The 27,545-nt window shown below is 48.4% G+C and overlaps 1 protein-coding gene across 1 annotated transcript in view; it reads right to left on the bottom strand.

Annotated features, from left to right (window-relative positions):
- Positions 1 to 27,545, bottom strand: part of LOC134034788 (guanine nucleotide exchange factor VAV3-like) — a 45,681-nt gene that overhangs the window by 12,578 nt on the left and 5,558 nt on the right. Inside the window, 11 exon segments of the mRNA XM_062479399.1 lie at positions 1,072 to 1,092; positions 1,094 to 1,141; positions 2,617 to 2,712; positions 3,359 to 3,458; positions 3,696 to 3,799; positions 3,973 to 4,041; positions 4,858 to 4,959; positions 5,226 to 5,337; positions 6,394 to 6,459; positions 6,613 to 6,671; positions 23,189 to 23,305. Of these exon segments, the coding sequence (XP_062335383.1) occupies positions 1,072 to 1,092; positions 1,094 to 1,141; positions 2,617 to 2,712; positions 3,359 to 3,458; positions 3,696 to 3,799; positions 3,973 to 4,041; positions 4,858 to 4,959; positions 5,226 to 5,337; positions 6,394 to 6,459; positions 6,613 to 6,671; positions 23,189 to 23,305 (894 nt within the window).

Genomic DNA, 27,545 nt, shown 5'->3' with positions numbered 1-27,545 from the left:
TTCTCATCGAGCCCTTCCTGGTTAAAGAAAGGCCGACCAGAAATCTCAACCGGAACCCTAGACAACCTGGCTTTCCCGGGGCACCTTCATCTGCATGGACGCTCTGAGGCTTCCCAACCCCATACACCCCACACCACCTCACCCCACCCCTCCCCACCCCCCACGTCATATTACTTTACAGACATACTTTTCGAAAGCCTAACTTGGAGCCAGAGAGTACCATCGCACTTCTCTCAGTCTCCCATCACTCTGTAATCAGAGCCAGCAAGCTGAGTGGAGCCCCACACAGAGATCACTCCAGACTAGTGGAGCCCATTAGCTTCATCACGCTAATCAGGGTAGAGTGGAACACTTAATCAGTCAATCTGCCGCTGTGTTATCTCTGGAGCCTCTCGTTTACCTGCAGAACAGGTTTTTACCGAAAATCAGAGACAACTCTTAAGTTGTCAAAATCACGTTTGGGATTTATGGCGAATGCAGAAAGTAAACTCCAACGTGGTAAAAAGCTGTGGTCTTGGCATGCATTTTCTTCAGGTCAAAACACTGTTGTTGTGTGTTCCCATAGAAACAGAGTTGTCTGTGGAGTGGGCCTGGTGCTTGGTACAGAATGCTAATGCTGCAGTATAAACATTCGACTACAGTAGAAACACTGTTGGGTACTCATCTCGTACAGCAGAGACAATGCTGAACATACTGAACGTACAGTGTCTAGAAAGTGTCCAGTGAACGAGGAGAAGACGTGGGCGGATCTTCCCCGGGAAACATGACAGCAGAAGAGGCATTTGAAACTCTCCAAATATTTACTTGCTGGGTGACTAATGAGAAGATTTACCATCTGCATGTCACACTCTTGGTTCAATAGCTGTGTGCATGTGTGTGGGTAGGCGCGTGTGCAAGTCTGCGTGCGCGTATGTGCTTGTAGGAGCGTCTGTGTGTGCGAGAGAGCATCTGTGTGTGTGTGTATGTGTGTGTGTGTGTGTGTGTGTGTGTGTGAATGTGTACACAAAATAAAAGGTACACAGTTCCTATGAGCCCAGCTCATCCACCATCCAGTTCCGATCTCCAGCCCACCTTCATAGCATCCAGAGCCAAGGCGCAGGTTGCTCTTGTCACTGGCGTCGTGGGTGTGTTTGACTAATTCCTGGGGGATGGAAACAAAAGAAGACAGAATTAGCATAGTCATCCCTCAGAGGCGGCTGTTGTCTGGTTTCCACAGACTAATTAAGCACGCGGGCGCTCTAGGACATAGAGCAGCACAGAGGGGACGGATTGCAGGGACTGTCGGACTCGACGTGACGCTAATCATCACCTGCCAGCGACTGTAGAGGACAATCAGTCTGTGTGGCTAAATATGGCGCGACGGACCCCACGTGCTGGCGTGAACTAGCGTCCCTTAAATAAAACAAACCGTAAACATCCGCAGAGTGTGAGCGCGGGGTCATCAGAACAGAAATATGCTGACTTTACACAGGGATTTATCTTCGCCGCTATACCTCAGTGACAAGGACAAACTCGTCCAAACTTGCACAAAAAGCATTCAAATGTATACTGTATATGCTGTTTATAATGTATATATATATAGTATATTGTATATATATATGCAGTATACTATATATACAGTATAGTATATATAGTATACTGTATATAATATATATATACACACACACACACCTACTAGAAGAACATCCCCATAATTCTAGATAGGTAGACATATCCATCCATTCCTGAATGATTTCACCCACACACACACACCTGGAAATAAAATGTTCATGTTTTAGATATTAAAATGTTTTATATATCAAATGAAAATGGGACCTAGGAGAAATCTGATGTGTGTGTGTGTGCCTGCATGGGGTGCATATCATGTCAGCATGTGTACAGTATGCTCGTATATCTGTGTGTGTACCTTTTTGTTGTGTGTGCGTGCGTGCGTGAGTGTGTGCAGTGCGAGCGAGCGAGCCGTGTGGTGAAATTGCTTTCCAGCGCTTCTCACGGGATAAACAAGACATGGATTCTGGGTGGGCAGGATAGGAAGGGAACCATCCATGTCCTTCATACAGCCCTGATAAATGACTCCACCGAACCAACCTCACACACACCCACACACACACACCCTCCCCCCCACCCTGGCCCAGCGCTCCAGGATAGTGTATGTCTCCCTGGCCCTCTCAAATCCCTGGTGGCAGTCAAGCTGAAACCAGTAACTATAATCACAAGCCACAAGGATACACACACACACACACACACAGAAAGAAAGAGACAGATAGGCAGACAGGCAGACAGACAGACAGGCAGACAGGCAGACAGGCAGGCAGGCAGGCAGGCAGGCAGACAGACACACAGACAGGCAGACACACAGACAGATAGACATACAGATAGATAGACATACAGACAGACAGACAGACAGACAGACAGACACACACACACACACACACACACAACACACACACGCACACACACAGACAGACACACAGACAGAGAAACAGACACACAGACAGACACACAGACAGACAGGGAGAGAGAGAGAGAGAGAGAGAGAGAGAGAGAGAGAGAGAGAGAGACAGACAGACAGAGAAACAGACACACAGACAGACACACAGACAGACAGACTGTTACCTGGAGCAGCAGGTGGTATTTGAGGACTCGCTGCATGGGAACCACCAGGAGGTCTCTCAGGGTGAACTTGCCGTAGTTGGCTCTCTTCGAACACTCCTGGACAGAACCACAGACACATCAACAGGATTCTGATGCTGACTGACTGAGGTGCAGAAGAGAACCGCCCCACTCACACCCTGTCAGAACGGGGCACTTCTGATCCTTAATTATCTGTTCTACTTATATAGGCACAATTAGTACATATCTAACATATGTGAGTTAGGATGAAAGCGTGTACTAAATTGGCTACTAAATTCCGTCTTTCACTTGGTTCAGATGAATGGATCGTCATCAAGCTCAGCAGAAACCTGGTAATGCCCCATTAATTTGAATCATTTGAAGGGGGAAACATCTAGAACATGCAGGGCGGGGGGGGGGGGGGGCGAGGACTAAGGGTCGAGAAAAGCTGTGCTACATGATTGTAGTGTGATGTGTTGTGTGCTCTGAGAAACGCCCTGGAGGGAGCTGGGATCTGTACTGCCTCAGGATGAACACCAGAGGGAGCCAGCGAACGCACAGAAAGACAGGAGATTCTCTGGGATTAAGTTGGTGAGTTTTAAAATGTGGGGTATTTGAGTCAGTTGGAAAGTAAAGAAATACACACAGAAAACGTGTGTGTGTCTGTATCAGGATTGTGCACGTGCTGGGATGTGTTTCTAAAACGTATACATGCTGAGGAGAGTCTTAACAGGAAGAGGTTTACCTCTAGTTTCAGTCTCACATCCTCCCTGTGTTTACAGATGTCATCCAGCGCTACGATGGCTGTTTCTACATGGCTGCAATACTTCCCATATATTAACAACCTGGAACAAGACAAGACGAGTTAGAGTGTGTGTGTGGTGTATGTGTGTGTGTGTGTGTGTGTGAGAGAGAGAGAGAGAGAGAGAGAGAGAGAGAGAGAGAGAGAGAGAGAGAGAGAGAGAGAGAGAGAGAGAGAGAGAGAGAACGAGGAGAGACATCCACATTTGGTGTGTGTATAGGTGAGAGACAGAGAGTGTGTGAGTGTGGGTGTATATGTCACACAGAGAGCAGCTGTTCACCTCTCTTTGTAATTGATGAATATCTGATAAAGATTCTGAGCGTGTTTGTGATGAACAGACTCCTGAACTTCGACCTTCAAACTCTGGTGAACTGTCACCAGGTCCTGGAACACAGCAAGAACACACACTGACGTCTGGCTAAGAAGCGTCTTCATCTTCATCCTCATCATCATCATCATCACCCTCATCATCATCATCAGCCCCATATCACCATATTATCTTCAGATCACTTTAAGATGGCAGCGTAAGAGTAGGAAGCCTGGTGTCTGAGACTTACAGGAATGTTGATGAACACCTTCTCCACCTCGCCTGGAGATAAGAACGTTTTGAGCGGGGTCAGAAAATGCTGTCAGAGAGAGAGAAGAGAGAGAGAGAGAGAGAGAGAGAGAAGAGAGAAGAGAGAGAGAGAGAGAGAGAGAGAGAGAGAGAGAGAGAGAGAGAGAGGGAAAGAGAGAGAGGGAAAGAGAGAGAGAGAGGAGAGAGAGAGAGAGAGAGAGAGAGAGAGAGAGAGAGAGAGAGAGAGAGAGAGAGAGAGAGAGAGAGAGGAGAGAGAGAAGAGAGAAGAGAGAGAGAAGAGAGAGAGAGAGAGAGAGAGAGAGAGAGAGATGAGAGAGAGAGAGAGAGAGAGAGAGAGAGAGAGAGAGAGAGAGAGAGAGAGAGAGAGAGAGAAGAGAAAAGAGAGAGAGAGGGGGAAAGAGAGAGGATGCGAGGAGAGAGAGGGAGAGATTACACAGTGTTAGCTCCTCCAGCAGACAACCATCATCAACACATCAAATAACACACCATCTTGCACTTTTGAGGTTCATGCTGTTTAAGATGTAATTTGGTTAACTACATGCTGTGGTGTTTCTTCCCATTGGCACTTATTTGCTTATCACAATGTATGCTCATGTTTTGGCTACCCGCAATGTGTTTTTGGGGCTATCTCGTTGTTCATGATCATTGACCTATGCACTTTTTTTCAAAGCTCTCTCTTGGAAGTCGCTTTGGATAAAAGCGTCTGCTAAATGAATACATGTAAATGCAATGTAAATAAATCACTATGTAAGCCATATGTCACAACATCAGAGGGAACCAACAGGGAAACAACATCTGGGCCCCTGTGCTGGTCCAGCTTTCCCGGGTCCAGCTCTCTGCACAGAGACGAAGGAGTGGCTCTAACCTTCTCTATGGACTCCAGGGTTTCAGAGTACTTCTCCTCAGTCTGACGGATCTCAGCCAGACAGCAGCTCCTGATGTCTGTCTCCACGTGCTTCTGGAGCAACTATACACACACCACACACACACATGCACACGCAGTTGAACAGTGGCACGATGGCCAGATGTGCATAACAGGAATACACACACAGGCACAGACAGAGACAGAGAGAGAGAGAGGGAGAGAGAGAGAGAGAGAGAGAGAGAGAGAGAGAGAGAGAGAGAGAGAGAGAGAGAGAGAGAGAGAGAGAGAGAGAGAGAGAGAGAGAGAGGTGTGGGAGGGAGGGAGGGAGAAAGAGGAGAGAAGCAGCAGGTAAGGGCACAGAGAGAGACTCACGGGGGGGGGCCAGGCTCGGCCTTCATCAGGTCTTCGTAGATCTCTCCGCCGTCCTCGTCGTCGTACACACAGTCGTACAGGTCCTCCTCGTCCTCCACCCCCTTCTCACTGTCACGCACACACAGGTGGACTCAGCATCACCGTGCACACACACTCACGTGCACACACAGGTAGACACACACACACACATCTAAATAGGCATACACACAGAGATCCACACACACGCGCACACAGCTGCACAGACGCACTCACATCCACACAGGTGCACACGCTCACACAGCCAAACACACACACACACACACACACACACACAGCTCCAAACCATAAAACGCCACACAGTACATATATTTGAATAGCTCGACAGAGCTGTTCGGTCTAAACCCCATTCATAACAAACAGTAGCAGTACTGTAGAGGACAAGCCAGTACAACACTGTAAATAGCTTTAGACTGGACCAGCAATCAGAACCAGCCTCGAGCTCCTGTTAGGATCAATGGGGAGGAATCTTTCTGCTTCTGGGCGCCTCAAAAACACACACATACACTCTCACACACACACACACACACACACACACTCACACAGACAGAAACACACAAACAAGACACACAAGGGCGCACACACAAACAGACACACACACACACACACAAACAGACACACACACACACACACACACACAGTGGAGAGTGTGAAGACAGCCACAGGCCGTCTCTGACAGCCCACGTCTCAGCCAATTAGCTTAGCAGATGTAGTAAGTAGCCCTGGAGGAAGAGGAGGAGGAAGAGGAGGAAGAGGAATCTGGCAGCCCTCACTGGGACTGCTTACCCAGAGGAAAATGTGTGTTTGTGAGCAAGTGTGTCTGCATGCGTGTGTATGTGCGGGGCTGTGCGTGTGGATGTGTGTGTGAGTCTGTGTACCTGAGTATGTGTGCGTTAGTGTATGTGTGTGTGTGTGCGTGTGTGTGTGTGTGTGTGTGTGTGTGTGGGTGTGTGTAGGTGAGTGTGTGTTCCAGCCTGTTCAAGGTCAAACCTGAGTACAAGACACATAGAGGTCACTTTGTTTTGTTTCAGTGTCAGATTGAGAACTAAGGTTGGGCTGCTTGTGGTGGCTAGGTTGGTCAGGGGTCAGGAAGGGTGCGTGTGTGTGTGTCTGAGTGTGTGTACGCACTCTATCAGATCCTCCAGGTGGTTGTAGATGTCTTCATCTTCAACACTCTCCTCTGTGGGAAAGGCCCTGCAAAATACACACAGACACACACACACAAGCATTAATTTCAGTGAAAATGACAACACTGTGGGTTGTAACTTAATAGATGCAGAGCACAGCTAGGAAAATGTCAAAACATGTTACGGCTCTAAGTAATGAGGTAAACATATGAGTGCAAACCTTAATCCAGTTTGTTGTGCAATTGCAGTGTGAGACAGTTTGGACAGAGTGTCCATAACCTGTAACAAGAAGGATCAAAACATTCAACTTCATTAAAAATAAGGGGGAAAAAAGTGACATTGTAAAAGTTACAGGAGAGACCATGCAATAAATATATGAGCACAAGTGTACTTCTATCATTACACCACTAGAGGGCAGCACTATCTAAGGCTACATCACTTCAGCAGTTCTACGGAAACAGATGGTGTTCGAGTACATTAATCTTCCGCTTAAAGTCATGTGTTTCTCAGATCACAACTGTAAGGATGGTTTTCCAGACATTTGACATAAGTAGAAGGTGAGATGATCCCTCGACCGAGTCAAGAGATTGCAGCGGACCCTTCACAGAGCTGCTGAAACAGATATCTGAAATGCTTCCTGGACCTGCCGTATGAAACAGCAGATGAATGATCTTGCGGCTCCTGCTGTGGTACGTTAGGGTCTGCGCTGGGCAGGATGGACCGACATGTAAAGAACATGGCGTGTCACACTGAGCAGCTCTGTCACAACACAGTCCTTAACCCCCGCGAGTGTCCTGTGAGGCAGATTGGGGGAGCCGCGCGCTAAACGAATGAAAACATGCTGACAGGGGTGTTGTTTTAGTCATGGGTTTGTTCCTAACGTTTCAGAGGCATCCGAAAACAGACATGCGCCCTCGGCCTGTAGGCTGAGGAGTGATCGGAATTCCCCTCTCTCTGGAGTGTCGATTGGACAATAAAGTTTGAGGACAAACACACACACACTCTCTTTCTCTCTCACACACACACGCGCACACTCTCTCTCACGCGCACACACACACTCTCTCACGCCCACTCTCTCTAACACACACACACTCTCTCATACACACACACCCGTACACAGGCCCCGAGCATTTCACAGATCAATAATGATCACACCAGCTCATCCAGCCATCACCCGCAAAGCACTCTAGAAAAAAATTACATTTCACACACACACACACACACACAGAAACACACACACAGACACACACCCACACACACACACAGGGAGCCGGAGGGACCCATGAGGTCAAAGTCAGTCATGTAATCATCCCACAGACCATACAGTGTCAACCTGGTGTCCACAGATCTGTAGACCCACCACCATCTGCATGCTGCCACCTGGGGGGAAATGTCTACAGTGCTGAAAAAGATTTGATAAAGTGCACTGTGGGAGGTGTAGTTCATTTTGGCTTTGGCACATGCGGTGGCCATAGTGCTGTCTGACCCCAGAGGCTGTGCGAGTGATGCCAGACTTCTTCACGCGAGAGAGGGATAGAGAGACACAGAGAGATACAGAGACAGAGAGAGATACAGAGAGAGAGATACAAAGAGGAGGGAGAGAGAGAGAGAGGACAGAAAGGGAGAGTACAGGGAGAGAGAGGAAGACTGGGAGAAGGAGAGGGGCGCCTGAACGAGAGAGAATGGATGGAGAGCTTTCTCTCTGTAGATATCTCTTCACCCAGTAGCAGCTGTCGTCCCAGTGACATGACTTGTGACTAGTGCGTCATGTCCTCCTTGAAGACCACAGGCACAGTTTCCCTTCACACAAAGAGCTGGTATGAAAACGAGTAAAAAAATACAAAGGATGTGTGAGAGAGAGAGAGAGAGAGAGAGAGAGAGAGAGAGAGAGAGAGAGAGAGAGACGGACGATCAGAAGAGAGAGATGAAAGCATGCATATGTGTTGCACATGCCTCAGTCGTAACAGTGTGTGTGTGCTCATCATGAAACCCCTGTCCCAGTGTTCCTGTGAAAGCACAGCCCGTTGTCCTGTCTGGCAGGGAGGAGAGGAGAGCTGGGCTGGGCTAGCCTGGAGCACAGCCAGTAGGTGTTGGGGCTGTTGGAGGGGGCCTGGAGGGCGTCACATTTTGTCAGTCTCCCTGTCTCGCTCCTCTCCTCTCCCCGTCTGAGTCCCCCTCCCTGTGAACGTGTGCTCCGTCAGGAGCCCGTCCGCTCGTCTCGCTGCCGCTCCTACAGCTGGCCCTGCGCTCAGACAGCCAGACGGGGCGGGGGAAGTGACCCGCAGGACATGATGTCAGAGATCAGCGATCAGCTGCCAGGACTTCCTGGTATCAGATGGGTGGAAAGGGGGGGGCGGCGTGTCAGCTGAAGTCTGGCATCCCTCGAAGTCAGTTTTTACAGAGCGGAGCTGTGTCTGTGAGCAGATCTGCGGATGGGAAGAGTCCAGTGTAATGGGGTAATGGTGCGGTCCACGGGGAGCACGCGAGTCACAAAGGGCCGGAACGTTCCGATGGAACTCCCCAGTTCTAAACATCTTTACCCACACAGAGCGGAGGGTGGATCATTACCACAGTACCTGCAGTGACGCTCACCATACACAGAGGTCAGAGAGAGTTCAGGATGTTTCTACCATGAGGGAAAGGACCGTTAGGCCCTAAAGCTGTTCACACACACACACACACTAACATACACACACATGTACTCACACACACACATACAGCGTTTGGATCATGTCAGTGCAGGTGTGTGATAAGACAGTCCGGAACAGTGGAGAAAGTGCTCTCTTTGAAGAGAGCTCAGCCAATAATCTGATTCAATTTCACTGAATTCAATTGAGTCCAGACAGATTAAAAGCAGGATGAGGGATGTCCACAGAGATAACAGGCTTGAGATTAAGTGTGATTAAGCGATTGCTTGTAGGACTCGTCTTCTGAAGAATGTGTGTGTGCTTGTGGGTGGGTGGGGAGGGAGGGGGGGGAGCGGCAGGGGGGAATATGTGCGTGTCATCCGAAGGCTAGCATTTATTTTCGGACACAAATAAACAAAAAAGTGTGTCGTTTTAGCCAACCCACTTCCAGAACGTTCAAGCAAGATTCCCTTCATTCTAGATTCTTCTTAAAAGGCCTGGTGGGAGTTTTCTCAAGAGGGCTTCGACGCTACAGTGTGTTCAACATGAAGTCATTAGTTTGTTTCTTGTTTGATATTCCAGAGTGGACGCCTCCCCAGAGCTCTCCAGCACTGGTGAAAGGGTTCACGTGTGCACTTGGATGTGATAGTCAAGTGCAAAAACCACCCATTCATTTTTTACAAGCTCTTTTCTTCTCACTTTATTGCGTCGCTGCCGTGTATCACTTACGTCTATTTTGTCGGGAGTGAAAAGTTCTGTTGAAAAGGGACTTTTCGTCTTTCCAGTGCACGCCATTTCCAATTCAACAGCACCAAAGGTTAGAATTCTAACTCTTGAATTCGAGCGATGTACCTTCATATCACTAGGGACTGCATGGTACAGGGCTTCTAAAGCTTAAAGCAATTAACCCCAAACCCTTCTTTGCCAATGTGTGTGTATGTGTGTGTGTGTGTGTACTGACAGAGTAAATGTGTTCACATGATTTCCTGGAAGTAAGATAGTCCATATCCCATCAACACCCCACTGAAAACATCAGCAGTTAGAACTAATGAAGAAGAACCAGACTGACGTTGGCCAATCAGCATCGCACTCCATTAGCATGGGTAGCACTTCATTAGGGATGGTGATGTTTGGTAACGTTCAGATAGGATTTCAGATTCAGAAGGTCATGCGCAGAGTTTGGAACGCCGGGCATGATGTCACGATCACTTGTTCTTCACAGGCTATTTCTCTCTATTTCTCTCTCTATCGCTCTCTCTCTCTCTCTCTCTCTCTCTCTCTCTCTCTCTCTCTCTCTCTCCCTGTTCTCCCTATCTTTCTATGTATCTTTCTCTTTCTCTGTCTCCTCTCTACCTGTTAGGTCTCTCTCTTTCTCTTCCCTCGAACCCCGTAAAATAGCCCTCTAAAAGATATCCTTCATCTCTCCTTCTCTCATTTGTCTCCCCCTTCTCTGTTCCCCCCCTCCCCCCTCTCTCCTCCCCTCTCGGTGGGACTGTGCTGTGATAAGATAATAACTCTGTTCCGTCTCACACCTAAAGGTCAAACCCAAGGGCATCTCCACTGCCAAGGAATATCACTACATTTCACTCCACACACACACTGCATCCTACAGGGGGGTTAGGACACACACACACTCAGATACACTACTGCATGCACTCACACAGAATACAACACAGGCACACACTCTCACACAAGATAAGAGTACTCACACATATACCTGTGTCTGGGTCACACGCACACTCTCACACCAGAAACACACATCTACTATCATTGCCACAGGCTACACCAGGACAGTGCACACGCATCGATGCAACAGCTGAGTTCTTATTTAGCATGACAGCCAAGACTACACCTCATGCAACATTCTCTATTTTTATCTCAAAATCAGTCTTCTGTGGATATCTCCACCTGACATGGTGGTTTTTAAACCACACACACACACACACACACACACAAACATGCAAACACACACACACACAAGTATTGTTTGTAGCCAGCATATCACCCAGTGGCTTCTCTGAGCTTGCTGAAGTGTGTTAGTGGGACTCCAGTCGAAAAGGATACTTGGGGGCAAACGTTGCCTCAGAAACACATTGTCTAACGACAGCCTGGGCATCACATCACAACACAAGAGACAGGCTCTTTCATTCAGCCCCTCGCTATACTGGGGCCAGGAGGACAATAGTGTGTCCATGAATGCTATTACAGAGGCAGAAGTGAACACACAACCCATTTATGTGCCGGACAGGGACAGGGACGGCCTGTGTGGACAGGTCAGGGTCGGCTTCGCTTGGGTGTACTGAGCCTTTTTCAATCTGTGACATTCCCAGGACGTGAGGGCGATATCGGGGATATCCATGAAAGTAATCGACCACAAACAATGCAAATGTTCTGTTGTTCTGTTCTATGTGTGGGCTGTTTAGGGTGCATGTATGGGCTACAGCATTTGGTAGGTATATCATTTGATTAAAAATAAAATGGTCTGATTGGTTATGGAACTTATTCTGAATGGTGTAGATAGATAATAGGCTTTATATATACACTACAATACCTTGATGCATAATTTATATGATAGTGCTGCAGTGGGAGGAGCCAGGACGTTACTGGTTCCCTCATCTGGCAAATCCTTCACTCCACGTTACCATGGTGAGCTATTATAGCTATTGTTCATGGCATGATTGGCACCCGTGACCATGGACAAGATTCCCCCTGCCGTGATCCAGCGTTCGGATTGGCTGCTGGAGTTGGTTGCTTGGAGATATCGCAATGCAACCGAGGACAGTTCAACATTGTGCTCCCCTGATGTGTACGACTGTGTTTCTCATTGAGGTTTGTCGTAGTCGTGCCAAAGGCACAGCCTTGCTGGCTCCACACACCACTCGACCATCGCTGTCCACCCACTACAGGACCACTGAGAAAGCGTTTTAACCCCCCTGACACACTGATGGACCTATCTTCCCACTTCCTGTAGCGTCCCGCTGAAACCCTAAACCACATCTTACACTCTGAGGATGAAATCAAGCAAACGGAACCGCTACCTTCTCAGGAGTCTTTCGCTCGGAAATATGGTCTCGCTCTTCTCTAAAGGGCCATGGGGCCTCTGGGTGACCGCAAATATAAAGTTATTGTTCTTCTGTTTCAAAGCCCTCCGAAATCTGCTTCTTTCAGAGTCACTCGAAAGTGCTGCTGCTGGACTTGAAAGGCAGACAGGCAGACTGGCGCGGAGACTGCGCAGGGCTGTTCGGGCCTACCACATTGTAAAGGTGTCCTGGAGGGTCGGTAAAAATCCATACGTTCATTCCTGGAGCATTCATTTCTCCTTGGCCCTTTGATCCTGGTAGTGTTGGGTATGGCTCACTACACTTCAATTTTGTCCCTGCCTATCTCAAGAGAGCTTTGTGGCCATTGTGAGGAAATCAGATGACAGCTAAGTGGCTAAGTGGGTTAAGTGGATCCCAGTGTGTTGGACCGGGCTACAAGGTGACATCACTGTAGTGAAATTCAAAGCCAGGTTGAAGTCTGGGAACTGTTTTGACTACTAAACCAGTCAACTCTACTTTCTCCCAGGATAAGTGCGAAATCAATTGACAGGAATGGCATAGTTAATGGTAAAACATGTGACTCCTCCTGAGTCAAACATGTGACCCGGTATTTGTTTTGTTTAGTCATCAAGTTAGCTTATTTTAGTTACAACCCAAAGTATTTTTGATGCCATGACACATCAAGTTCCTGTTTATAGAACCAACCAACGGCCCACAAGCCCTTGTGTTTCTGGATTTCTGGTCGCCTGATGCATAATACCTCTGACATGTTCGTCAGGACTGAAGACTGACGTGCTTGTTACACTCTACCTACTGTCAATTAACACTTAACACTTGAGGATACAATCAAAGCTTTCAACAGACAGCTTGCTCGCTACAGTAGCAGAAGCTAGCTTCTGGTGGGCTACAGTACCAAATGCTAGCTCGCTACAGTAGCATAAGCTAGCTAGCTACTGTACCAGAAGCGCAAGCAGCAATGCTAGGAATCTAACAAAGCTATTTACATGTCAACCGTTTTATGGCTATCTTTGTCACTTCTCACACATGATGTTACCCAGAACAACACTGGGCAGAACATCCTGAGAGATGCTGTAAATCTCAAAATAAGCAACTCTGAAAATGAAAACAGATATTTTATGGGCCAATAACATTAGCACTAGGCGCCTGTGTTTTATTAGTCTTTAATGAGGCAATATAATTCAATCAGTGGATATATTTCAAAGGAAGCATCTGCTCCAATATAAAAGGTGTGCTCCCTTTACGTAAATATGGTTTGCATTGTGAGACATGAAACTATGTAAACATACTCTTAAATTACTAAACAAAACTGCCCTTGTCAAGACTAGGGCTTACTGTAGTGAGTTAGCATCAACTAGCTAAAGGAATTACTGTAAAACCATTCAGTGCCATGGGTGTACACACTCCTCTACTCCAGATTGTTCTGTGATTATATTTCTCCATCTCACTGTACTGTGCCAATATGATAGAAACAGTGGGCTTGTTACAGTAAATCAATGCTGCACAACATATTTGAAATATCGTTTGCAGTTTGCCTTCTTTAGTTTGTTTTAAAGAGAAACACCTGAACTCTGAACTATAGTTTCAAACACAAATGCTTCAGTGTTTGGGGTATCCTGTCATGAAGTTAAGGTTTCGTGGGTGTGTTTACAGCCAGAACTATGACTATTTTAACAAAGATTCACTCAAGAATCACAGTAGGTAGAGCCAAATGGTTACAAATATATTTTTCGATGAGATAACTATGGTTAAGTTCCCAAAGAGTAGTTCCCAAAGCCTACACGGAGAAACTACAATTTAGCGACACAAATGTCATCAAGGATCTTGTGAAATTACTTTGAGGAAGGACAAATTGTGAAAGCACTAAACCAATTCTGCAAAACTGTTTGTGAAGCATTATCACCATGACCAGATTTGGAAACCAAACTGCACAAATCCTTACATCAGCTTTACATTTCAAGACAGCTTCTAAGAGCTCTGTTCCGGTTTAAAATCCACTTAGTTTTGCTGAGCTTACTTCATAATTCTACGAATGCAGCAGAAAAAAATGCTGTATTCAAAAGAACCACATTGCTCTACCCATGTGACAACTACTGTCCAGTAAAATCTGTAATTTCTCTTCGAAACACAGGGATTCCTTGAATTATTGAATTTGAAAGCAGTGTGATCAAGTTAAATACGTCTGGTTTATGAGTCGGCCGATACCATCTTAAAATACTATATTTACATAGCTCTGGTGTCACGGGTCATTTATCTGTTTATATATAGCTAAGGTGACAGTTGGTAAACATTGAGATGTTTCTCCATGGTAGAAAGCTCTCTGTTCTCTTTCTGTTACTACCTTCTTAAGACTCCTGCGTGAGACACTTACAACTAACACTCGTTTTCCAAACCTTTTACTTGGAACTCGTCCCTGTGAGAGTGTGATTGGAGATGAGCTTTTAGCATCCCACACACCTTGACTGACAGATGGGCCACCCACTCAAGCAGCTCAAAATCAAGACAAGGAAGGCCCGCCTCCAGCTCAACTCCATCTGGTTAAAGGATTCATAGAGAATGTTCCGCGTGCTGCGTGGTAAAGACGCAGACGCGTGAGGGGATTTCAGGTTTCTCTGGAAGCCTTAACTTGAAAGCAAGCTCTGCAACTTGATCGAAACATCCCAGATCAATTCCATTTGTTTCTGGTGTTTTTCAGAGACGATTTCAAGACGAGCGCCTCTGGGCCCTCATTAAAGATTTACTGGAAAGTTTTTAAGATGTTCGGAGGGGTTGAACTTGTTGAAAATGAAATCCCTTATCTCTCATGTAAGATGAAGCCCGTGGTTGCCCAGGGGTGGGCAAAATGGAGTTGAAGTTGTGGGGAAATACTGTATGAAGCAGTAAAGCAGAGAGAGCGAGCGCGAGCAAAAGAGATAGAGTGAGAGAAAGAGAGAGAGCCGAAGAGAGAGAGAGAAAAGCCGTCAGACAAACACGAGCCACAGATTAATAGATGAAGACCCTATCCTAACTGACAGTATACCTTAGAAAAAAAAAGATTCATGTGGAAAAAAAATCTCTCCATTTTTTTTTTCCATGTTGTTCAAAGGTCAATAAAGCCTAAAGCGTTGCCGGTGCAGGTTGTCATGGGTAAGTGGGTCAGAGCAGGAGGCTGAGTTCTGCAGAGGTTTGCAGGTGGTGTGTGATCCTCACCACAGTGTGGTTGCTTTCACATCTCCTGAGGCTGGCTCTCTCTCAGGCTGCTGTGTCAAAAACCCAGCCATGACCTGCCCAGCCAGACAACCTCCATCCCTGCAGAGCTACAGCTCACTAACCCACACCAGCGTGTGCGGTGTCGCCAACACCCTAGAGATAGGCACAAGAAGAGCAAAAGGCAAAAGAACCAGATAGCTCGAATTCTTATCTCCGAGTGGTTCCCGGGGAACACAAATGTGCATTTGCAGAAATGACAAACGTTTTGCGTTTGGACAATAAGAAACCGTAGAAACCACCATTTCAATCCCTCTCGTGAAGTTCAGTTTGCATGTGATAGTGTGGTGTACAGAAGGACAATGTCTATGTTCCGAGGGAGGAAGTCTTGCAAGCAAATAAGGACCGCAACTCTCTCTTTATCCATCACATGTTGCACACACAGCCCCCAGGGTCCCCAGCCCCTCCACAGGAAACACCAGTAAGCTCCAGATAGGCCCCTTAGTTGGACACCCTGCATATGGGGTCATGAGGGAGCAGGGAAGAGGAAGTTCCAACAGTTTCTTCCACTGTTTACTTCCTGCATTCAAACACTGCCCTGCTGCCCTGGCCACCCCCCCCCCCCCTCCCGTCTCTCTCTCTCTCTCACACACACACACATATATATATATATATGGTAACACACCCCCCCCCACACACACACACACACACATTTTTAACACAGTCCACAAAAGCTCACACTAACCCTCTCACAATCAATCACACACACAGTTTCACATACATAACAAGACAAGCACACAGAAACACACACTCCCGAAGTGCACAACATCTTTCGACACTTTCAAACACATGGGCAGGACACACACACACACACAGCTGCAGAAGACTAGGGTCCTAACATAACGAGATGGAAACACAGAGGAGAGGGAGGGACATTAGTCATACTGACAGCAGCATGATGGGAAACATGAGCACCTGTGTGTTGTATACACACACACACACACACTTTCTCACACAAGCACACGCTCTCTCTCACTCTCACAGTCTCTCTCATCCACACACTCTCTCTCACACTCTCTCACACTCTCTCTCTCTCACACACACACACACTCACACAGAACCTGATGCACAAATGTCTGGCAAGGCCTAACATGTCCACACATTGAAGTAGTTCTCAATAAGTCAGTCCGCATTTTAGAGAGTACATTCAGCCGGGCATTGTCTTTACCACATGAAAATATATATACACCAAACACACACACACACAACCAGTGACTGACAACGTTCCAGTCGGTCAGTTTGTCTCTGACTTCTGAGTGGGCCATTTCCTGTTCCTGTTTCCTGTTCCCTGCTGTGGGATGAGAGGAGTGTCTCTCTGGAGACTTGGCCTTGGCCTAGAAGTTTAACCCCTCTCTGACCCCCTCACACACACATACACACACATACACCACACACACACACACCACACACAGCCGTCCCCCCTCCCCAACACACATACAGAAACACACACACAACACACAACCTTTTTCCAGGGTCCATTAAACGAGGATTAACACCCCTGTCCTGTACTTTAGATGAGTGCTGTGACCTTGTAGACCCTGCTGATCTACACTCCCCCCCCCCCCCCACCCCCACCCCCACCCCCAACCCCCATCTCGGTTTTACTGGCTGTTACGGTCAAGCCTCAACCGTCAGAGAACATAACGGTATAGCCTCAAAGGCCAAACAGTGGATTGGCTCATAGGAGATTGGCTCACAGCGGATTGGGTCACAGGAGATTGGCTCACAGTGGATGGGCTCACAGCGGATTGGCTCAAGGGAGATCAAGGAGCCCCTGCCGTTCATCAAGGTTTCACTCTGACGATGTGAAACACAAAAGCACACACAGAACACTGCAGCTGACAGACAGGAGAGACACACATACCTCTGTTTAGCATTCTGTGTGTGTCTGTGTGATGCATGACCATGTGGGGTGTATGTGGGGTGTATGTGTATGTGGTGTGTGTGTGTGGTGTACATGTGTGTGTGGTGTGTGTGTGTGTATTCATGCTTGAAGAGGCCCAGCTGATAACTGAAGAGCAGTCACCAGATGTCACAGACCGTGACAGTCTCATCCGGAGTGTTCCACTGCACCGCAGAAACGCTGCTTCCTATTGGATGACAGCTGCAGCGTGACTGTACCGTACGTTCATCATTTGCATCCATGTTCGCATATCTGGAACATCTTCATTCATGGTTCAGCTGGCTGTGTGTGAGAGTCAAGTCAAACACTGCACATACAACACACAGGGAACACACTCAAAGCCCCCCCCCCCCCCACACACACACACACACACAAAAGAAACACACTCAAAACACACATACACACAAGAAACACACTCAAAGCACACACCCGCGGGTGTGAGGGCGTCCAGACTGGGACTAGGTTCCTGGTGTGTAGAGATGCTGCAGTGTCAGCTCTGTTAGCCTAGCCTAGCGGCATGGCTCTATCTGCTCCCCCAGTATCCATTACCAGAGAGTCGTCACCTGACACCCCAGCACACAACCTGGAGGGGACTGGCTCAAGGACACCGGCCCTCAGCCCAGAGAAAGAGAGAGAGAGGGGGGGGGGAATGGAGGCAGAGAGAGAGAGGGACAGAAAGAAAGGTAGAGTGGCGAGACAGGAAGAGAGAGAGAGAGAGAGAGAGAGAGAGAGAGAGAGAGAGAGAGAGAGAGAGAGAGAGAGAGAGAGAGAGAGAAGATGGGGGAGAGAGAGGAAAGAGAGAAAGGAAGAGAGAGAGAGCGGGTATTGATTCGTATCTTTCTCCTCAGGGACTGTGATAAATTTAACTGTAAAAATCCATCGGAAGGACCATATGTACCCCCCCCCACACCTCCCCCTCCCCTCAGCCGCCCCCCGTGGCTAGTGGTATGACCCACATGGGCCGGGGAGGCCTGGGGCTGACGTTCTCTTTGTTGGGCCAGTCCACTCTAACCCCATCAAAGGGAGAGAGGAGCCCTTGTAAAGCTGAGTCAGCAAGCTGCTCATTAGCTTCATTAGCATCCTGTCGGGCTCTTAATGGTGTTCTCTCTCTCAAATGGTTGTGTAACCCAGTAAAAAAGGACCAGGTTACAAATTATTTGTTATTTTGAATGGTTAAATCTAAAGGTTGATTATAGCAAAATATTTCATTTGTAACAAGTATTTAGAATAAGCCAATCACGTTTTAGAAATGTAATGATGAGCACTTGACTATGGCAATCAGCTCACGGTGTGATGTAGGCTCACTCCCATCGCTTGAGGTGAACGAACGTGAGCATGCAGAAAAAAGCAGTTGAAACGAAGAGTGAAAGCTGAAATCTGAAACGTGAACCAAGACAAGTGATATACATGTTTTATTCATTTAATAATAAGTAGTGTACATTATACTATCTTGACAAAAGATAAGAGAAGTATAAAGAAAAGAACTGCGTAGTTGATTCAGGGATTTGGTGAGTGGGAATTAATGTGTTGCTAGCTAGTTCATCATAGCTTTTGCTAGCTATTTCGTTGCTATGTCTAAGTTAGCCTGCTCGGTGTGTTAGCCAGGCTAGCCATTGTTCACGCCACGTGCAATTTTATTCCATGTGCGTTTAGTCGTTTAATGTTACATTTTCTGTAATGCCTAGACCAGTTTACTATCTTATTAGTTCGACAGTAGTTTTCAAGAATATCCTTTTTGAATATATGTCTTCTGATCCTGTTGTAAAACAGGTTGGGTCTTTTGTGAGTGTAAGGAGTGTAGGATTCCGTTCCAAGGATGGCGAGCCGCCCGACATAAGGATAGAGAAAAGACGAAGATTGCATGCGAAGATTAATCTTTCCTCGGAAGGGACTGCCTTAAAAACTATTGTACTCCGGTGTGGTAGGAATCTATACCAACCACAATTGCACCACATAGTGCAACAAACCAAGAGTATTTTCATTACGATACTCCACATCACTCATGTGAAGTTAAATGACAATGATTGTCATAGTCTAGTCATTGTTGTGTTCTTTGTGAATTGAAGTATTGTGTTTTTGTGACATCTAGATTTATTTTGTTTATTTCAATTTGGTAAGGACAGCTAATGTATTTGTCTGCGGACAGGATATGTGGCCAGTATCCTTGTTCACAGTAATTGTACATGTAAATTGTAATTGAGTGATACATTACTCAACATCCTTGGTTTAATTAAGGTTGTTTTATTTTCTTTAAAGGGGAAACAAGGAACAATACATGCTTTCATAAACTAAAGTCGAACCTTGTTGAGTCATCATTATTCACATTTTAAGGCTCTATGGTAGAACCTAGGCTGAATAGTTGAGATCTATCTTTAAGAAGTTCCATCAGGTACTTTTATAAGTGTTACAGTTGGCCTTCTCTTAAAATGCTGGTGAGGATAGGGGGAGGTGAGGGAAAGGCTACCAAAAATGCTAAGACAGCTATTCGACATGCTGTTTATGTTCCAAAAACTGAGAGATAGAGACAACCATGCTGCCAACAAACGAAGGTTTAATGGCAGTTAGGTAGCTCAAACTAGGAGACATCTGGCCAGTCTTCAGCACTCAGCTAGAAGCGCTAATGGAGAGATATCTTTCCTCTGCCAGCGCTTGCTCATCTCTCTACCCCCACACTCAGCACTGTGGCATCACTCTGCTACAGACAGAAAACCAAAATATCCATCTGAAAATGTTGGCTGGCTGGCTTTCTGGCTGGCTGGCTGGCTGAATGACTGGCGGGCTGGCTGGCTGACTGGGTGATTCATTGACATTATTACTGTAGCTGAAAGGAAGATGAGTCGATCAGTCAGGTGCATTTGTCTGTTGCCTGATAACATGAAGAAGTTACTCTTAGGATCTGTAGAAAGCTGTCCTTTGTGTGTGTATGTGTGTGTGTGTGCGTGTGTGTGTGTGTGTGAACAAGTGCTACATCCCAGATTGTGCATTGACAGATGTGCCAAACAGATGTTTTTACACTGAAGTGAAAGAAGGCCAGACTGTCTTGCTCTCTGTGTGTGTGTGTGTGTGTGTCCACCTTCCCTCTGATAGGCCAAGGTAAAGTAAACAGCCTCCTATGAACACACACAGAGACATCTGGACGGCGACAGCTGTTGACAGCAGAGCTGTATCGCAGTGCTGTACGACGGCTGTATTGTACGGACAGAAAGACATGTAGAAAGTTCCAGAACACAGCTACTGACTCATTCCCCTACTAGACCACGGAACAGGAAGCACACACCTTCATTTACATTTAGCACACCTCTTATCCAGAGCGACTTGCAGTAATTACAGGGACATTCCCCCCGAGGAAAGTAGGGTGAAGTGCCTTGCCCAAGGACACAACGTCATTTTGCACGGCTGGGAATCGAACCGGCAACCTTCAGATTACTAGCCCAATTCCCTAACCGCTCACCCACCTGACTCCTCCACCTTCACCAGCACACTATTGGGTAAAGAATGAGCCTTCTTTCACAGCAGAAAGGAGTCTTGGTCGCTTTCCACTAGATGGCTATTATGGAAATATCTGAGATCAGCGAGAAATATTAGTCTATTAGTGAACCAGGACCAGAGAGAGAGGGGGGGGAGAGAGAGAGAGACAGACAGGTGGCACCATCTATTTTGCTCATCTCTGTGCTCCATTAGCTGATGAAGAGCTGGCCATCCGAGGGCCTGGGGTCTAGCTTACCATCTAACTTTATGCCTGTCCAATTTCATCTCGACAGAGCCGGGCTCGCTGAAGTGAGCTATGAAAAGACAGAATCAATGCTCAGAGCGGAGAATTAGAATGGAATTGTTTCAAGCCATCCTTCAGAACGAGGCTTACCCGCTGTGCCGGGGTGATCTCATTTAGTCAATGGCGTTTCAGGGCCTGTGTGTGTGTGTGTGTGTTTGTATGTGTGTTTAGGGGGGCTATGTGTGTGGGGGGGCTGTGTTTGTGTGTGTGTGTATGTGTATGTGTGGAGGGGTTATGATGTTTAGGATGGCCTCATCAGGGAGGAAGCGATTGATTGTGCATCGATATACAGTAACTAACTGAGGGAAGAGGATGAGAGAGACGGGGGGAGATGAGGGGAGGGAGGGACAGAGAGAGGAAATCATTGGGTGTTTGAATAAAACAATCAATGTAGCGGCTCCATCTGTGGGTGTCAATTTGGTCCAAACTTACGTCCCAATATTCAAGATACCTCTCTACAGTACATTCAAACATACCTGCCTACCACTGGCAGCCAGGCTTAAGGATGTCAGATGGAGGCGGCTCGCTAAAGGCAGATGTAGAGAAGGATCGAGCGTGAGGAAGCCCCCTCCAGCACTGTTCACCAGGCCGCTATGGGGGCGGAGGAAGAGGAGGCTGGAATCTGCGACAGACACGATAAGACCTCTACAGTCCTGTACATGACGGCACTTTGTAGTCTGAAGGCTGAGGAAAGAAATGCATTTCCCAGGTCCTCGTCCAATTTGATGTCGTACGGCGAAGAAGGGATTAAGCGTTTCCACTCTGGTATCCATATTCAACAGGGACCGTTGAGTGGTGGGTAATATTCAGTGGGATTTGGATGTGGAAATGCAAGAAAGGAGACAGCATCTTGTCAGCCGTCCAGCTGGCCTTCAATTATAAATGACTTCCTTCAGCTGAGCGCGATAACAACCCCAATTATTTACTGTAAGTACTTTAACAAGCCCGGCAACAAATTGGTTTGCGTACTATAATTTCCGAACAGAGTTTTTGCTCCATTTTCTGAATCTAAAATGTTGTCATCGGAGTCTAATTGCGTGTTGCAGACCACCCACATATTAAAGGATCATTCAAATTGATTCACGATAAAAAAAAAAAAAAACACTTGTCTCCACATTTTTGGTGTCCCTGTGTTCTTTGAGATTTTCAAATCTTTTCAAAAAGAGACTTCCTGGATGCCGGGGGGGGAGAGGGAGGGGAGTGTCAAAGGTCAACAGCGTCCATCCCCCCCCAAGGCATTCTGGGTGCTCAGCCTAAGAGTTCCCATTGATCCTACCGGCCCTCTGAGTTGTTCTGCCTGGGGCCTCATCTTCAGCAGATGGGCCCCTAACAGAGTAAAGGACTGAGTCACACCAGTGTCCAGTCAACACACACAGAAAGTCCGACCTTGTCGGACACACAGGTGAAAGGCATGAAACACAAACCCTGACGACACGCCACACCGACACAAACGCCACACGCATTCGCCGACACCCTGCCCGGCTCACCGCCTCAAAACGCACTACACAAACAGTATCCATACACACACTCATAACAAATGTGGCTCATCAACAGCTAGCATCCTGGCTGGCTGTGAACCCCCTACCTATGTGTGACTACAGGCGGGGTGCTGTCTAATTAAAACCCACCAGGGACTTTATTACTGAGCAGCAGGACAGACCCTCGTCACCATAACAAACCACGGCGCAGCTTTGAGCCTCACGAAAAAAAAAGAAAAAAAAAAAACAGGCACAAGGGTTCTGCAGGTAATGAGAGGAAGCTCGTAAACGCACCGGTACGTTCCGGAGCTCAGTGGCGAGACGGGCATGGTGGGGTGTGTGCGCTAACACCAATACGTGTGAACTACATGGGCATTTCTGTAGGGCTGCGGGCCGGACGCACTCGTTCTTGACACCCCCATTATGTCGCGGTCTGAACTGCTGTGCCTTCGTTTGGACTGTCGGGGATGACACAGTTTTTCCACTACCATTATATTAGGGGGGCGCCCCGCCCCCCCAACGCCCCCCCCCCCCCCCCCCCTGGAAGGTCAAGTTAATAAAAACATTTTTAAAAATAAAATAAATGCCCTTATGTTATTTGTCTTATTTACACGAAGGCATGTCATTTCTGTCTCTACATGGTCGACCCCTCCCTCCCCCCCTCCCCGAAGCTGTAAACGTAGGGGAAACACTGATGACAGTTACGCTTACCTTTCCGAAGTCTCTCACGTCGAACAGGTCGAAGGCCTCAAACAGGTCGTTCTTCTTCATGCCGAACGTCTCGCCGCAGGCCAACAGAAAGGTCCTGATGTTCTTCAGGCAGAGGAACTGTGGTGAAAGCAAAACGTGGTCGTTATCATTTGGCTCAACTGTCCCTGTCGTGTGTTTGTTCAAGAACATATTCAAGGGAAAGGTTCCTCTACGTTGAAAATGACTGGCTGAGAATCAATGAGAAGCACTCTCTCCACAACGCAAGTGTCGATACACGGTTTCTTAGATCCACGGACGTCTGCTTACGTTACATTTGATTTATTTTATTTATTTAGCAGATGCTTTTAACCAAACGGTTCCTGCCAGGTCAGACACACAAAACATTAGCTCTCACCTTCTAACATCCCACCACAGTGGCATATTTGCATACGAAGGCAACAGATGGTCTGATTCAGTGCTTTCGGTCACACCTCAGATCACCGAGGGATCTGGTTCGGCAGCGATGACGAACGGTTGTGAGGGCACTTGGAGGGGGAGGGGGGGAATAGAGGGCAGGCTGGGAGTGGGGGGGGGGGGGGGGGGTGAGGGGAGTAGTTGGGTTTGGGAGGTGCGGTGTGTGGTGGGGCCAGAGGGCGCTGGGGGAGATGAGCGGGGTAGAGGTGGGGGGGGGGCGGGCGGGGGGGCTGCGGGGGGGGGGGGGGTGAGAGCTCGTACATCACCACAGTGCCTGACGCCTCGCCGTTCCATCGGAGCGCTTCATCTGGGACGGAGACGGCGGCGAGAGCCTTTAAGCTGATTGGCTAACATAAACCATGAGCTGACAACAGAAGTCCCTTGGTGGTAAAGGTGGCTCAACGAAAGGGGAAGTTGACTCAAATATGACAGCGTTTCACGAAGACACTGGCACACACCAGTCACAGCTACAGTAGCCTACACATCGTGGACATTTTGAAGCAAACTCCTCCGGAAAACAATGCCATTGTGAACAATATCCCTGCAGTACTAGAGTGTGTTAAGTGATTTATTCAACAAAGGATATTTACTCTGTACTGGGCCTCTTGCTAGTTTTTAAGAGATCACAATCTTAATTGGAGAGCTCTGTTATATACTAAGGCAGCCTCCGTTTAATAAAATAAGGCCCACAATAACGACAGAACGCACGACACTCAATGAAACTCATGAAAGATGACTCTGCTTGACGCTGGTTGACGCTGTTTCTTAGGAAACAGCCATGTTTCAAAGGAAGTGGTATTCATTTCAATTTCCTCATTTGTTGAACTGCACTGCTGAGTCAGTGCAACGCAGCTTTGCTGTCCTGAGCAGAAGTGAAGACGTCATAGACGTGCTACGAGAGAGAGAGAGAGATCTGCCCACAGCGTCTGCAGACGAGAAAACCACCGGTTGTCAAATGCCAAACACAGAGACAAGACATAGCGACTCGAGGCGGCTAAGTCTGGCTTCTTTATTCATCCCGCGAACGAGCAGCGTTTAACCCTCCCGTGACCCTGTTGGGAGTGTTTGAAAACCGCGCAGGAAATTGCTCTCGCTGCTTCAGTTACATGAGCTGGTTCCAGATCAGCTCACACGGAGGGCTCACGGAAGGTGGAGGAGGAGGAGAGGAGGCGGGAAGGGGCAGCGGGTGGATAACGCCCGCATGTTTACACGCGTCCGCCCGTCACGTTCGATCAGACGAGGCCCTCTCGCTGGCCGGACGGAGTCTGAGCGGAGATTCCGATTCAGAACCCCGGGGGGCATCTGAGAGGGGAACAGCGTGAGAGGCCGGAACTGGAGCAGCGCTGGGGCGAATCAGATGGAGGCGGGGGGAGGGGGGGGGGTTAACAAGCGTGCGGGAACGCTGAGAAAGGCAACAGATCGCCGGGCTGTTTTCTGCATTAGGAACACTCAGACCCCCCAGGCCTCATCTGCTGAAGCTGGTGGCGGAGACACGCTGGTAGTGTGCATGTGTGCGTGTGTGTGTGCGCACACTTGGGCACATTGTCTCTGTACTGTGTGTTTGTGCTCTGTGTGGAATGCTGCCCAGGACCAGGATGTTCCACAGCTCCTCTCCTGGAGGACCCACAGCCCGCCCCGGAACACGACCCCCCCCCCCCCCCACACACACACACACACACACACACCCTTCAGCATCCCAGAAAGCCGTGCGGTGACTCAGCGCAAAGCGGGAGGGGTCTTCGGAGACCGGAGACTTCTTCCCCGCCGAACCACGATGGTGTAACGTTACCTCTCTGAGGTGGGTGGGGGAGGTTGGAGAGGGGAGGGGGGGGGGGGGGGGGGGGGGGCAACCTTCTGCTTTTCCCGTCATGTGCTCCGGCTCCTGGGCGTGGAGCGTGCTTTGCATCCACAATCACAGTCCTGCTTTTGCTTATGTGTTCACCCGTGTCGGCCCAAGCTCCATGGCAACCGGCAGAGCCGTTTTTACGATCCTGTGTGTGTGTGTGTGTGTGTGGACTGTATGTGTGGTAGCGGCTAATCAAATTCTACACTACACTGCCTTACATCCAGCCACTAAAGAACAACCTGGGATCAGCCCTCTCATTGGTCGATGCTTAACGAGCGTCAATTAACTGCAATCAAATGGCCCTGGATGGCTTACAGAGGAAGTCACAAATGCTACCCAGAATCTAATCACAGACATTAAAGTCTATCAACATCAATTCAGTCTGATATGCATGCAGACAGCTGTGGGGGGGGGGGGGGGGGGGGGGGGGGGGGGGGTGCTGCAGATGTGCTTCCTGGCACCAAGGGTGGATGGTATTTGGCCTTTAGCTCGGAGCGCTAGGGCGTGCCAGAGGTGGTTTGGCGACGGTCTCAGTCTGAGACTCCAGGTCCAGGTCTTGGTTTGTTAGACCGATGTCGACTGAAGTTGGAGATCTTTAAACCGTACTGATGAACACTGCAAAACACCACAGGCCAGAAAGCCACTCTCGCTAATGAAATGCCCTCACAGAAGAGACAGAGAGAGAGAGAGAGAGATAGAAAGAGAGAGACAAAGAGAGACAGAGAGAGAGAGAGAGAGGGGGGGGGGACTATTAAGCACATCCTGATATTCCAGACTCCAGACACATTCATTAGGAGATGAAGGGCCTCTTTATTTCTGCGCAGTGTCACTACATTATTAATAACATATAAACGTTAGGCTCTTGCAGTCTCAGGCCTATGCAGCTGTTCCTGCCCCAGGTAGAGCTGTCTGATGCAGGCTCTAACTGGCCTCCCGCGGCCTAACATATACCAGGAGAGGAGAAGGGGGGTTACATTGGATAATTAAGCGCTCTTGAAGCCCGAGAGGCAATTTGTAAAGCAAAGGGGTCTCTCCAAACATGTTCTATTTCAAATAGGGACCATGACCCTACACTCAACCCAATCCACACAATGTTTTCATGTGCGTGTGTCAGTGTGTGTGTGTCTGTGTGTGTGTCTGTTTGGGGACATTGAAACCCTGCTCTATTCAGGGACGCTGGTCTGCTGCTCCCTGCTCTCGGAAAAAAAAAACACTCTCCCATCAGTGCGTTCTCCCTGAAACATGAACACTTGTTCTTCCTCCTCCTCCTCCCCCAGCTCCTCCTCCTCCTCTCTCCCTCCCCCAGCTCTCCCTCCTCCTCCTCCTCCTCCTCCTCCCCCAGCTCTCCCTCCTCCTCCTCCCCCAGCTCTCCCTCCTCCTCCTCCCCCAGCTCTCCCTCCTCCTCCTCTCTCCCTCCCCAGCTCTCCCTCCTCCTCCTCCTCCTCCTCCTCCCCCAGCTCTCCCTCCTCCTCCTCCCCCAGCTCTCCCTCCTCCTCCCCCAGCTCTCCCTCCTCCTCCTCTATCCCTCCCCCAGCTCTCCCTCCTCCTCCTCCTCCTCCCCAGCTCTCCCTCCTCCTCCTCCCCCAGCTCTCCTCCTCCTCCTCCTCCCCCAGCTCTCCCTCCTCCTCCTCCTCCTCCCCCAGCTCTCCCTCCTCCTCCTCCTCCTCCCCCAGCTCTCCCTCCTCCTCCTCTCTCCCTCCCCCTGCTCTCCCCCTTCCCTCCCTTGCTTCCCAGTGTTATGCTCCAAGAGGCTACAGCAAAGAAAAGGGGGGGGGGGGGGGGGGAATGACATAAATCAGACTCCAGCTGGAGAGGGTGAGAGAACCAGGTCAATTGGTGTCTGACCCCGCGTGCGTGTATTTGCGTTTGACTTTGTGTGTCTGTGTGTGTGTGTGTGTGCGTTAGTCTTTGCGTGTGTTTTTGCCCGTGCGGATTTGTGTCTACAGCTGTCCTACACCTCGTACATATCCATCTAGCCTCCGCAAGCACATACTACATAATCCATGCATCATCTCCCAAATACAGAAGGGTGCTGCATGAAACATAGAGAGACATGAG

The sequence above is a fragment of the Osmerus eperlanus genome, chromosome 15 (assembly GCF_963692335.1).
Source record: "Osmerus eperlanus chromosome 15, fOsmEpe2.1, whole genome shotgun sequence".
Taxonomy (NCBI): Eukaryota; Metazoa; Chordata; class Actinopteri; order Osmeriformes; family Osmeridae; genus Osmerus; species Osmerus eperlanus.
Note: the sequence above shows the minus strand (reverse complement) of the source record. Positions and strands in the feature narration are given on the sequence as shown.